The sequence below is a fragment of the Rhamphochromis sp. 'chilingali' genome, assembly GCF_963969265.1.
Source record: "Rhamphochromis sp. 'chilingali' genome assembly, chromosome: 10".
NCBI classification, from domain to species: Eukaryota; Metazoa; Chordata; class Actinopteri; order Cichliformes; family Cichlidae; genus Rhamphochromis; species Rhamphochromis sp. 'chilingali'.
The window spans coordinates 25,294,008-25,308,355 of record NC_137937.1 but is presented as its reverse complement, the minus strand read 5'-3'; the positions used below and the strand labels follow the sequence as shown (position 1 = coordinate 25,308,355).

At 41.3% G+C, this 14,348-nt stretch overlaps 1 protein-coding gene across 5 annotated transcripts in view; it reads right to left on the bottom strand.

Moving 5' to 3' along the window:
- aopep (aminopeptidase O (putative)) overlaps nt 1-14,348 on the bottom strand; it is a 92,158-nt gene that overhangs the window by 30,865 nt on the left and 46,945 nt on the right. For all 5 annotated transcript variants that reach the window (XM_080893639.1, XM_080893642.1, XM_080893643.1 and 2 more), the window contains 3 exons: nt 13,740-13,800; nt 9,462-9,524; nt 8,251-8,337 (listed from right to left, as the gene is read on the bottom strand). In XM_080893639.1, the coding sequence (XP_080749765.1) occupies nt 8,251-8,337; nt 9,462-9,524; nt 13,740-13,800 (211 nt within the window). The remainder of the gene's footprint in view (nt 1-8,250; nt 8,338-9,461; nt 9,525-13,739; nt 13,801-14,348) is intronic.

The window sequence follows — 14,348 nt, the reverse complement described above, 5'->3', positions numbered from 1 at the left end:
ATTCAGAAGGCTGATCTCTCTCGCTTCGTCTGTCCCTGATGTGTTTTCCATGTGTGCTGGAAAGACAAACACAGCTGCACTTTAATGACACTCAAATGCTTCAGGGATTCAGAATGCATGTGTATGTGTGTATGTGTGTGTGTGTACTTTTTTTTGCTTTTGACCACTTCAGTGAAAAGCCTATTGGAGCTACTCTCGTTGTATACAACTACTCTTTACGCCAACCCCACTCTTCTTCAGCAAAACTCTTTGCCTTCTCGTATATTTCTATATTTGTGTGTCCGTGAGTGTGCATGTGTCCGCGTACGTCAATATTTATGCAAACCAAATTGAATTTGAGACCTTAAGGTGAGGACACATTTGGAAAGTTTGAACATTTTGGCTCATCCTCAGTTTCTGACATGTATTTAAAAGGTTTTTTGAAGGTTAAGATCTGGTTTTAAATGGATTGGGATTAAGCTTTTAGCTGCAAGTTGTACAAGGCTAGAGGATGCACACAAAGACAGTATCACTAATGTGTGTGTGTATGGACAGGTGCACATAAACACCCATTTGCAGTGGTATCTCTGAGCAGCAACAACCGGCATAAAACAGCTTGTCAACATCGTCAGCCCTGACTGCTGATCTCTATATGCCCTACGCCTTTACTGTTAATCAACTTCACACACACACACACACACACACACACACACACACACACACACACACACACACACACACACACACACACACACATACATCACATACACGAATGCACAAACACAGATGGTGGGGAACTCCGGATAAGACGAGGGCGCCAGTGAGCTTCAAATGACCCCGAAAACAGAAACGCAGCTGAATGATAAATGGGACAAATAGGCACTGGCACTCTATCCCTCTCACTTTCATTCTGTCTCTGCCCTCATTAACGCAACACAAATGGAGCCATCTCCACTTCGCCCGACTCTAAACATAAGTCTTCCCCATCACTAACACTTGCAACCTTGATAAATTTTAATTATCTCCTCTCACTTTATTTTTGTCTAGCTTTTTGCTATCTGTCACTAGGAAAAACTATTTTCAGCATGACTGCAGGAGAAAGTGGAAAACTGGGTGTAACTTTTACAGACTTTGCGTGTCATTTCATACAGTAATATCCAATTATGCTGCACCGTGAGTTAAACTCATTATAGGAAGCATTTACTGGATTTATGGATTATGACATCAGGTCTGTCATGAAACTACTTCATCCCTGACTATTTATTCATTGAATTAAGCACAAACTAGACTGAGAAGTTTCCACGGAAGGTCACGGTGGATCAACAGCTTATTGATGCAAAGCAATTGTGAGAGAACAGTGAATCAAAGAGCAGTTGTTTGCTGCTGATCCCTCAATTCCCACACAATCTGTCCTTCCTGGTCAGCACTTTGCACAACAGATACTGCAGAAGATGACAAAGCTGCAAAGATACTTTTATTGATCTGTTGTTTTGCTCGTGCTCCATTGTCTCAACATGTCCTGGACTCACCCTCACTCCCTATCTGTAGCTACATTATATGTGCCATTGTGTCTTTCAGGTGGTTAATGTGTTATTTGTATATGTTGAGCAGACAGTAAATGACTCTGTGTGCTCATACTTCTCTACAGTTTCTGGAAACTGAAAACTAAAAGCTCAGAGTGGGGGAGAATAAAGTCCATATATCTGCCCATTCTATCTCATGTTTATTTAATTTCTGGCTACTTATCATTGTTCAGTCACACATAGATTAGATATACAGGTGTACAGTGTTTGTGCATTTTGTGAAATATGTAAATATGTAGTGCCAAAGACTCACATGGCTAGAAAAAACTCTTTAGAGGGTATCTCCATTTCTATCAACACAAGTTCAAATAGTGTAACGCAAAAGACGTATTACTAACAGCATAAGAGAATAAATGGATGCAGATGATAAAACACAGCTAATAAGCAAAGATAATACCCTCTGGTTTGCAGGCACCTATCTCACTACACCCACAAAGCTCTGCACTGTGGAGATGGTTTGCTACGGTTCAGTAACTGAAAATCACATGTAAAAGTTCAAGAAAATAAAGCTTAAAATAAATAAGTGATTATGACTGAACCCACTGAAGAGAAATACAAGAATTTTGTTTTTCATATTAAACACTTTGTGTATGAAACTTCAAATTCACACCGCATCCTTATTTAAACTCTGCCTCCCGCCTCCCTGAACTCTTTATCTAACACCCAAGAGTCCAGACAATCTGTACATCATATTTACAAAAGAATCTAAGCTTTGACCTCAGTAACACAGGCCTGGAGACCACCAGTTTAAAGGGAAAATGTTGTATTGTTCAAACAGTTCTGAGTTGGTACTGCCAGTTACTGTAATGAGATGCATTGCTAAAGCTCCATTCATGCAGGCCTAGAGAACGGTGAGTGGCAGCCACCAACGTGTGGCTGTCACTAGTGTGAAACTGGTAGCAAAGAGGTAAAGGATGCTGCACAGAAAACATCCTCATGACTGCTTTGGTTGGTAGCAGATTGCTATGATGCAAGTCAGAAATGGAGAAGGTTCACTGACAAAGTAAAAGTTTTAAAACTTCTAAATATAAAAACTTGTGTGTTGTTATTGCAGCAGTAAGACACAGCTCTTACTTTAAAGGTGAAAGGTCTCCATTTGTGGTTTACGTCGCACTCCCGAGTTTCACTACTACTTGGGAAGTAAACGGCAAGTGTTTGCAGACAAGTCAACGTCCAACCACATGCGACTGCAGCTAGCAATCAAAGTGATCACAATGTGGTTTTTCGGTCTGCCACCCTCTTTGTGACCTGGCATCAGCCAGCAGCCACTCGCAAACTATAACAATCTATAATTTGAACAAAACCTCAGCCTTCAACCTCCCATCACACCAACACTGACTATAACATGATTGTTCAATAAGAAAAGTCTAAAATTTAAAAAAGTAGAACTAATCATCATAAAATCACAACCAAAGCCGAAGGTCATTTTTTATTCAATGTATTATCGAAAAGGAAGGATGCAATGTTTTCCAAAAACTCACATGTGCTCCTGTGTGTATTAAAAGCTTCATCGGGATTTTATTTAAAAACAGTGGGCTGCCCGCTTTCGTGTAATGGGCTGTTACACGAAAGCGGACAGAGCCAGAAAGCAGCCCTTCGCTGATCCCCAGTTGGTGATGACGAAGAAACACACACACACACACACACACATGCACATACACTTTCCCACCCTGATGTGAAGTCTGGCCGGAAACAGCCATTTCCCTGAATGTTCCCATCTCTCCTTCGGCATACTCCCTCATCCCTGATTCATTGCCAATAAATCACAGAGAGAAAGACACACACAGAAAGAGTGAGACAGAGTTAGAAAGGGGGAAAAAAAGACTGATATAAAGAGTAAAGGAAAAGGCCGAATAAACCAGGAGTGAAGCACACTGGAGACTGGAAAACAAAAACGAGGGAAAACCAGATGTGTCCTTGTCAACAGTACACAGGGGCGGAGTTCAGATCGCCAATTATGGCTGAGTGCAATTTGAAACAGTGACGTCTTATTGAAGAAAACAGCAACACAGATGCCATGAAAAACACCATTACTAAACGGATATGCTTTATTTCATGGCTACTGGTCAAACTCTAAACAACGGCAAGAAGAGGAAGACAGATTCAGAAGGAGAGAAAAATAAATACAAGGCTTTCGGGCATACGTGCGTCTCGGACTTCCTTCTTAAGACTTTCCTGCAATTTTTACACATGCAGACGCAAAACATTTAAGTCTTTGTTTGCAAAACATGGGCTAAGGATTAAATTCTGTCTGTCTTTTATGTGGGAACATCTCCCACTCCTCAGCTATGTTTACAATAATCAAAGTCATGAAGAAGTACCAAATAACACTGATTGAAACTATTTCCACATTGCTCTCTCTCGTGTTTCCCATCTGCTAATTACAGAAGCCCACTATGAAAGGGTAATGTGCACCACCTGCAAACCCCACCCAACTGAAGAGGCTTTTGATCATGGCCTTCCAATTGTTTACTCTCCAACAGGGGCCCCTGTTATAACCACAACTACTTCCCCTGTCGAACCAACATCAATCAACATCGCACCTCATTACAACACAAGAGATTTCAGTCACCACTCAAACTCAGTTCATTTATTCACGGGTTTAAATTGTCTCCTAAAATAGAAGCCAACATATATGTCCTTGCGGCATTCCAGAGCTGCAAGGTACGTTTAGTAACTGCTGTAGAGCAAACGGAAGTAGAATTAAATTTCCACACTGGACATGCGTATCTTTAAAATTTTAACCTAGAAGGCATGCAGTATAAAGTTAAAGTTATCAATAATTTCTCACAAAATATATAAGCTGCAGCTGCTGAATATTGTGATAATGCCAGCCCGTGTGACAACGTCTAAGTCAACCGCCCTGCTTCTGTTTCAAGAGGGTACACTTTAACCATCGAAGTGCTGTTGCAAGACAGGATGTTCTTCTAAACCTGTTGTTGTTGACATTTCCATGGCAACAAACACAAACTTGATGATGCGTGTTTCCATAGTAACTCGTGTCATTAACCAGGAAGATGCACACTGGCGTGTAGGTGCAAATGAGGTGACGGAGTGACACTGAGATGGAAGCTGATTCATTGTCAGCGTATTCTGCTGCGTCTGTGGCCCAGAGAAAGATGTCCCTGTTCTTACATTATCGCTCTGAGCCTGCAGAGACTCTGTGTTTATAATCATATGGCAAACCGTGCAATAAATACTACAAGGCTAAAAATCTTTTTGTGTGGGTGAAAGCATGGTGAAAATGTGGAATCATACAATCTAAATGAAATGATTAGAAGTCCTCGGTTAATTATGACTAAAATTACAATGTTTGGGACAATAAAATCTCATTGATCTCATTGACAGAAGACTCGTGCATGCTTACATTCACAAAGGTTTGCAGTTTGGAATTAAAAATAGTGTGGTCTAAAACAATTTCAGCTGGAACGAAAAGAATTCAGGATTACACAATTTCCAGATATGTTTATCTGGAGAAGGAGCTATGTAAACATGCTCTATATACAGAACCTTATCACATCTGCGCTAAATACAGCAGGACAAACTGAACTAATACACTGCATTCAAGTACAAAAGTACCTTAAAAAAGCCTAAAGTGTGGAGGTTGTTTACTTGATCAACATTAGCAATATTAAACACCCAGATTTTAATTTAACCCCATTATAGGAGTTTTAAAATGTTATTGTAACTCGCCTGCCATTAAACCCACAAGAAATTTCCACAAGCCACTTTTTCCATGCAGTTCCATACAGCTAACAAGGCTGCACTGAGGTTTTAGGATAAGCTTTGGTCTGTTACGATGCCCACTGACCATTTCCCAGCTATTTAACATGGAAGCTAGTTGATGATAAAGTACCATCAATTACAAATTACTAACTGCACAATCAGAACAGGCAAGCAGATTTTTGCCAAACTAGTTGGCCAAGATCTCCAGTTATTCACAAAATTCCCCTACAGGGTTTCCTGTCTTGATCAGCAGGGGCAGATGGACCCCCTCATTACGGAGACCACAGATGAAAATGAGAGCAAAATGAGGCCCATTACCACACGGGCGTGACTAATATCCCTCTTCAGACCTCTCCACGCACGCTGGACACATGCACACATATCAGACGTGCGCGCGCAACTTACACGTGTGGACAAGGAAAATGCTCGGCGTGCACACCGAGATGCTTGTAAATCAATAACGTTACACAGAAACAAAGACGAGGGGAAGTTGGTAATAAACTTTGGCTCTATTAAATTGACCAGATCTCGGGCTGCTCTGCAGGGGGTGTCTGGCTCATGCACTTTATGAACCTATAGGTTTGTGTCGGTGCGTAAATGTGTGTATATTCCCTAATCATCCCTGATGTCATTAGTGCTAAACACTAGCTCAGCCTGATTCCTCCCCACTAAATATCCTACTTTTTCTCTTGCCCCCCTCACTTTTTCTTCTCTTTCTTCCTAACCACCTCTACAACAACTGACCAATGCTGCATATGTATCCACACATGTGTGCTTCATCTTTTCAAATATCCACTCTGGTCCTCATTTCCTCAAATGTCTGCAGCGGATTCATTACCGTACTGGATTCCACAATCATCAACCTCTAATCCACCGCTAGTCTAGCGCCAGCTTGAGGTCCAAAAATCCTGTTTTACCAATTTGTTTTCCCCTTGTCCTCTACTTTTTCTTTTAACCTTTTATTCCCGTGGCTGTCCTCTGTCTGTACAGTCATGCCATCACCTATGCCCCCTCTTGTCTCAAGTAGCATCTCCCATTTCCCCTCCCTTTGTCATTTTCCACTGAAGCTCATCATTTTGTGGCTTAGATCTATTTTAAGTTTAAGTTTCAGCTGAATTGATCCAAAATAAACCACAGGAGATACAGAATTCAAAATAGTGATATCAAGGGTTTACAATTTTCCATCTAATGATCCAATCATAGCCTCAGCTATTTAAGTCAGTCCTCTCTTGCCTTCCCGTCTCTGCCGTTTTATGCTCCTACCTTTGGTTTTTCTCTTTACCTTTGCTGATCAGATCTGCAAGGTGATTTATAGCCTTACAACAGGCTGATAGATGGAGGGAAAAGGAAAGAAGGAGTAGTAGATCAAGAGGAGAGGGGGTGAGGAGAAATTGGGCTGTTTGGCGTTTGAAGTACATGAAGGAGTAATATAAAATACACCTGGTTGGTCCATGGGGCACTCTGTTCGCTGAAACAAAGGGAGGGGAGGGAGATGCAGGGGAGGAGAAGAGGAGAGGGCCAGGCCGCAGGGGAGAGAGGGGAGAGGAGTGGATGGATTGGGGGGGAGGGGTCACTCAGTGTTTCCTTTCAGGATGGCTTTTATGGTGTAACTTCAAACGCTGACCTCCCACACCCCTGCCCCTATATCCCCCCTGCTCCCTCGCTCCATCCGTCCGTCCGTCCATCCGTCCCTCCCTCCTCTTTCTCACTATTGTGCACGGCCAAGTGGACAGTAATTGGCTATTCTTTCGTGAGGCTGATTTCAGCACTCTCTGCCCCCACCCCATAGGAACAGTCCCTTTTGCTGCCCCATAGAACTAAGTGTATTTGTGTATATATATGTGTGTGCTTATGTTGTAAATAAGCCAGACGATAGGTATCAGGTGGGTTGAAGGGAGGAGGGGGTGGGGGTAGGGACCGCTCTGACATTTCATTCACGTGTGCTCCAAATTACAACACAGGAATTGAAAGGAGCTGAAGCTAATTGAATCCAGAAAAAAGGTCATGCTCCAACATGAGATCTTATTTAAAATAAACTTTTAAGCACACCTTAAATATGTATACCCCTGCTTTCACTGGAAGCAGCAGTACAAAGAGAGAAAATGTGAAACCCTAGAAATAAAGTGGATGTAAAGAGCAGTGTTTTATTTCCTCCTCCAAAATTTTATTCAAAGACTCCGGGGGCACCTAATTTATTCATGACATAAAATACATTGTAGAAAAAGATGAGTAGCTTTGCAAATGTTTCCTACAGTGTACAACATCTGAACATATTGCGAGTGATATATAAAAGCTGCTCCACTCTCGCTAATGACTTCTGGCCCTCTGTGGCTTATAGATCAGTGTGTGTTCATTAATGATGCAGGCGTGTGCAAGTCCATGTGTCAATTAGTGGGTGGAGGGGATTAGCAGTCTCCAGAGATTCCTAATTAACACTACACATACTCACACGGGCTAAAGCATCATTTTTGGATTGTTTTTAATGGAATTTTTACTATTTTATTTGCTGGTAAATGAGAAGAAAACTGTTTGCAAAGGAAAGTTCCAGAAAGTATCTCCTCAATGTCAAAAAAGCGCAATGATGTCCACCTCCCTGAGAGAAACACAGACACCTACCCACACACACGCACACACACTTACCAAGGCCACACACATGCTATGTGATGTATACAAGCTCTTAAAAGGTTAAATATGTAGACAGAGGACACAACATAAACACAGACTTAAACAAGTACAGGGCAGACTGTCCTCACAGACGTAACACATAAACAGAATTAGGGATAATTGTGTTTTCAGAAAAACAAGAAATACTGTAACGATCAGCTACTTTAAGTGGAGAAAAAAAAATCAAGGTGGTTAGAATGAAAGAGGCTTTCAAACAAGCTAGGGGACATGTCCAAGAGTTAGAAGTAGAGCAGAGTGAAGGTAGATGGAGTTTTTAATACAGCAGAGTGCCTCCTACCTCTTTGTAGTTCACCTTGGGCTCCATTCTCTTCCGCTTTCTGCCCTTCCCGTGATGACTCTGACTGAGGAGGATCCATTTTACAACCTGCAGGAGGGAGAATTGGGGGGATGAAGGCGGGAAAAAGAAGAGCGTGTAAAGGTAGACAAGTGGAGACAGCAAAGTAGCAGGGTTTGAGTGAGAGGGAAGAGAGCGTGAAGGAGAATCAGGAAAAAAGGGGACAACCGCAGAAGAAATTATGACAGGGTGTAATGATGACACAGACAGAGAGAGAGAGAAAGAAGGGGTGTACAGTAGAGAAAAGAGTAAATAGCAAGAAGTAAATGTAAACCAAATCAAATCTCCATGAAAAAAAGTAAGGTTAACAAGCCATTAGCATGACAGGCACAATAATATATAACAGTCTACAGCTCCTTCCTTCTCACAGGCTCACACTCACTCGTGCTCCAACCCAAACAAGTGGCTGAGACAAAAGAGTTCTAGTGAAAGTATGTTGTTGTAACAGAGCCTGGAGTGCAACAGCCAATCACAATCAAGGCCAAAGTCATATCTACCAACATTGGTTCCTTTTGTTCCACATGAATTCACAGAAACACACGACTACAGGAAAAGTCAAGTTCCCAAAAAGTATGTAAAGTAAATGTAAAGTATGTAAAGTAAATTAATCACGTCTACAGCGCAGTCGCTTAAGCACAGTTCCTGTTTTAAGGTAGTTAAAATACAAATAATTACTTTTTACAGAGATACAACTGGGAGAACTGGAAAATATAGGCAAAGCAATTAAGAACAAGATGAGAGCTTTAAGGGAAATCTGATAGGCTGCACAGAATGACACGCAACAGATGTAGAGCGCTGTGTGCCGCACTTCACTCAGAGACAGACAGAGGGAGAGACTGAAACGAAAGTGAGCAGATGAGAAAAAGAGAGGTAAAGGGAGTGCAAGAGAGGTAGAGATAAGAGATGGTATCAATCCCTGTGAAGCGGAGGACACAACCAGATGGTAGAAAAACAAAGCAAGTAAAGAGAAACAGTGGCAGAGTAACACACCGAAGGAAACGAGGCTGATGGGAATCAGGTGACAATCATATCAAGCAATCTAAGGTGCAATATTTGAAAATCTGAGTGCTTCCTTGCCACTCCCTGAAGATGAGAGGAAGGGACAGGGAAAGAAAGAAGAGGAGGAAAGAAAGAGAGAGAGAGAGAGTGCCTACCTCTGCTTTGACTTCTTCCACCAGCCTTGCCTGCGACCACACGGCGCTCCTTTCATACAGCCACTGAACGAGAGAGAAGAAGGGAAAGCAGTGAGCCAGGGGCAAGTGATCAGGACAGAGTGGAATGCTTTGCAGAGGCAGAGAAGGAGAGAGAGAGAGAGAGAGCAAAGCAGGAAGGGGAGGGAGAGAGAAGAGAGGTGGGAGGAGAGGGAAGAGGTGGGAGCGCTATCACTTGTTCCTCTGACGGAAACTCGCAACTTGACTCCGGAGGATGAGAGAAAGGAGTAAAGAGGAGGAAGGGGTGGTGTACGAAAAGGAGGGGGGGGGGGATCACCTGATTTACAAGCAACTACAGGACTGATAGTCACCTTAGTCCTCCACCATTACACGCACACATATATGTGCAGTCATTCATGCAAGCGAACATCTACGCACCCACAGCCCTTACTCTCTCACCTTATTTAAGCCCTCAGCAAAGCCGCTGCTCAAGTGATGTGAATCACGCACCAGAGCGATGATGCCATGTGTACACGTGTGCTTGCGGGTGTGTACGTGGAGTGGGGAAAAAGAAGGAGACAGACAGGAGTGCGTGGAAGCAAGGTGTTCACAATGTCACACAGCTCACTCACACACACAGGCAGCAGCGACACACGATATTCGCCTCAGCCTCAATCCACGGTATGCACTCCACAGACGTTCCCACGCACACACACAGAGCCGCGCTGTGTTTCAGGTATTAGCGTTACCATAGCCACACACACACACACACAAAGTTCAATACTATAACTGGATGCCTGCGTAGTTCTCTACAAGTATTATACAAAAGTGTCTGCTGCTCAAGCAGAAATAGCATGAAGGTGTGTGTACAAGGCAAGGATGGAGAGACACAGAGAGGTACAGAGAGAGGGAGGTTTTGAGAGTGGGTAGTGTAGAATGTAGTGAGTGTTGAAGTACTAAATTGCCATTGTGTAACAGGATACCACACATAACTCTTGCTGCCTAGATCTCCACTGCCATTCCCTGAATAGCAAGACCTTTGTCTCTCTCCAACTCTCTCGTCCTGCGCCTGCATCTCTGTGGTGTCTCTCTAGTCTCTTTAGTGAATCGATATTTGACTGCGTGTAGAAGTTCACAAGTTGCATCTCTTTCCCTCTTAAGTGCCTCTCATTCATTTCATACTCGTAAATGGTGACGTCTCTGTCTTTGTTTCTCAGATCCTTTCATGCTTTGGTATTTTTGCTTTAACCATATTTTACTTGAAATGTCTTTGCACGGATATACTTAAAGTTCTTCACAGCAGTCTTTTCATTTGATAAATAATGTGAATACATCCAGTTTTTCCAACTGTAAAGCTCCGGATCTGGACACATCCGGATATGTTTAGAGGAAGTGTATTTATATCCAGATTTGTTAATATGAAGCTCAGTTGTGTGAAAAAATATTTGCCACATTCCTGATTTCTTAGTTTTTCCCATATCTGTCACACATATGTTTAAGATGTTTGTAGGATGGATTAACTACTTTTGGAAAGCTGAGTTTAATTTCACGACCCACACCGAGACCTGATTACTGTGAGACCTGTTGAATACAAAAAAAATGACTTAGCTACAAGCTGCAACACATCATGCCACAATTCAAGGATAAAAAAAAATCCATTAATTCTGCTCTCTACTAAAAAGTCCTGAAAGAGAATGTCGAGCCCATCAGTTCATTATGGAACTAGACAATGATTCAAAACACACCTCTGAATGGTTAAAAATAAATGAATATATTTACACATATATATGGTCAAAGTCTGAACTTAAATCCGATTAAGCATCATTAGCTTGAACTTTAACAGATTGTTCAAACTCAAAAAACCCTCCGATGTGGCTGAACTGCAACAATTCAGCAAAAAAGAGTAGGCCGAAATTCATCCACGGTGATGTGAAAGACTCACTGCCAGTTATCACAAACACCTAATTGCAGTTTTTGCTGCCAAGGATGGCACAACTAGTTATTAGGTTTAGGGGTCGATTACTTTTTCATGTAAGTTTGGATAGCTTTTTTCCCTTAATAAATGAAATCATCATTTAAAAACCCCATTTCATATGTACTCGGATTATTTTTTTCTAATATTACAATTCAGACAAATTAAACAAATTAACATTAAGAAATTAAAATTAAACCACGAAGGGAAAAATACCTTTTTATATTTTTATATATATTTTAAAAATTAGACTGAAAATCAAACTTATTTGGTGAACACCTTCAGGATATTTGTCTTAATTAAGTTTTATTGCTACAAAACACATACGTGTTGCTGTATTGCACAAGTGTGAGAGCAAATTTTTACAAAGACAGAGCTCTAGGTATTGGTACTATTTTCTTTGTCAAATCCCAGAGTTTCATTTTGCTCTTTTAAAGATTTTTAGGTTTAGGAAATCTAAATCTAATACCTGCCAGGAAGATCAAAAAGCATCAATTATGTACTAGGTAAATCAGCAGCACTTAAATCAGTATATGACAACTGGTAATTAATACAAAAAATAAACACTATCATGTAGGTGTAGTTTAAGTAGAAGAAGGAGCTAAAAGCTCTGGTGAATCAATGAATCAACAAAATATTCCATGCTACATCATAATCTCAATGGGAACTCTTGAGGTCTAAAATAAACCGACACTGGCCTTCTCATTCTCCATCGTTCAGCACAGGATTGGTGGATGTCATTGTTTATTATTAGGCCAAATCATTTCCTGCCTTTCTTCAATTCAAGCACATTCAAGAGCAAAGGAGGCAGAGAGGAGAAAGAGATTTTAAAAATGTGTTTGTGCCCAGTGTACATAATGCACAAGCACTTGCATTTGTGAAAGGTTTCAATCGATCGGGCTGATCTTATTAGCCATCGATCTGACTGGCACATCAAACACAAAAAAAGCCTCTGCAAAAACAATCAGCTTTCACCCAATCGGGTGTGAAAAAACAGCGGAGCACTCCCTCCGCACTGTCCTTTCCACCCTGAGAGGCCCCTGGAAGACTCAAGTTACATCATCGCATCCAGAAGGTGAAGGCTCCCAGACACAGGAACAGACACTAAAAACTGCACACACGCACAGTGGTAATTAAGATCTGTAACCATGGAGATGGCAGAATTGAAGAAGCTGTTGGAGTGGATTGATTGTCTGAGCAATCCTAGTATTTGTAACCCTTTGAGGGGGCAGATAAAGCAGGACTGCTCACCTCACCAAGATACAGTAGCAGTCTTGCAATGGCTAAATATAACTTAAAGATGGATGTGACCACCATGATGTTAAAAACTGGTTTGTGAAATCCTGTGTTAAAGCTAAGGTTAGCATTATGACTATTTGGGGGGGTATAACTACCTTGCTTGGTGGAGTACACATTCCTAGGTCAGGGTGTTAATAACTGCACAAGGTGCTCAGTTCAGTAACTTCTGTTAGTTGAAGCCGAGCAAGGTTGGCACCTACCTTTAATGCAAAGCAGTCACAATCTTAATATACATAACCTTTTATAACCAATTTAAATATAAGCCATTTTTAACAAATGGTTTCTGAATTATTGCACACAATTTAAACTATAGTAGTTAATAATATTCCCTGCTGCGTAGCCATTTTAAAGCTGTTCTTCTGATGTAGCGTCATGCCATACCGGATGCGACACAACCAATGTGGCAGATGCGACACGAGAAGCTTCCATTAGACGTGAGACAATGGAGGAAAGTGGTTCCTGGATGTTGCTGGCTGCTGCTCATAATTCAGAACTCCGTCACCTTGTCTAAACACATCTGGGGGTTAAAAGAAAACCAAGATGGCAGCTGCCAGAATGTGAAAGTCAGGGCTTCAAAATGGGACTTCACAAACCTGTGAGTGACCAGGATTGAACCAGTCTTTCTACGGTTCATGGTAATGCCAGCCAGGTTGTTGCCACAGTAAGTAAACATTAACTACTGAGTAGTAAGAATGGTTGTAAAACATTAAAACAATGAAATCTTCAGTGGACTACAAGAAAAACAATGCACTGGGAATTGCAACCCTGTAAGCACAATTACAACAATTAGTGAGACTAAATTACTGCATTATTGTGTACAATGAAGCCTAAGTAATACTGATTTATCTTAAACATTACAATGAAGAACAAATTCCAACACAGTTTTTATCTACTTAAAGAGCTGTCAGGCTTAAAAGTGAGGAATTGCCTTGTTTTTTTCATAAACTGGTATTTAATTATTTTAAACTCAGCCAAAAAAAAAAAAAAAAATACTGAAGGACTTTTCGTACCTTTGGAATTCCCGGCTGATCGAGCCAGTCAGCATAAATAGCACCGAGGGTGAGGCCTTTTCTGGAACACAATGGCACAAGTGTTAGTATTATTCCTATTATTACAGCAATGACTGTTATTGCCCAAGACGCACTGTAAAAACATCGTTCTGGGAAAATACTGTTAGGGTTATGGCAGACTTGAGATTTAGGCCAACACCTTAAACAAAAAAGGGGCACACCCACCTTCCTATACATGGGCAAGAAAAGAGGCATGCACAGACAATGAATTGGAGTTATACATATGGACATGCAAAAAAAAAAAAAAGAGTCTATGTATATGCATGTCTGAGTAGTTGAAAGGAGGCCAAATTGGATGGTTTGCATGTGGAAATAGTCAAACACCATACAGAGAACACACACAGTGACTGGGCTGACTTGCAAAGACAAATGTGAATGCAAACAAACATCCCACATTCAGCCTCGTGTATTTATGCAAACAGTAAAGTATACATCAAGTATACACACAAAGTGCACAAAGAGTCGAAGAGTAACTAAATAGCATGCCCTTCACCCCACTATCAATCCTACCCGCCTGTGCTTAGAGAGAAAAAATTCCACTCTTGGCTA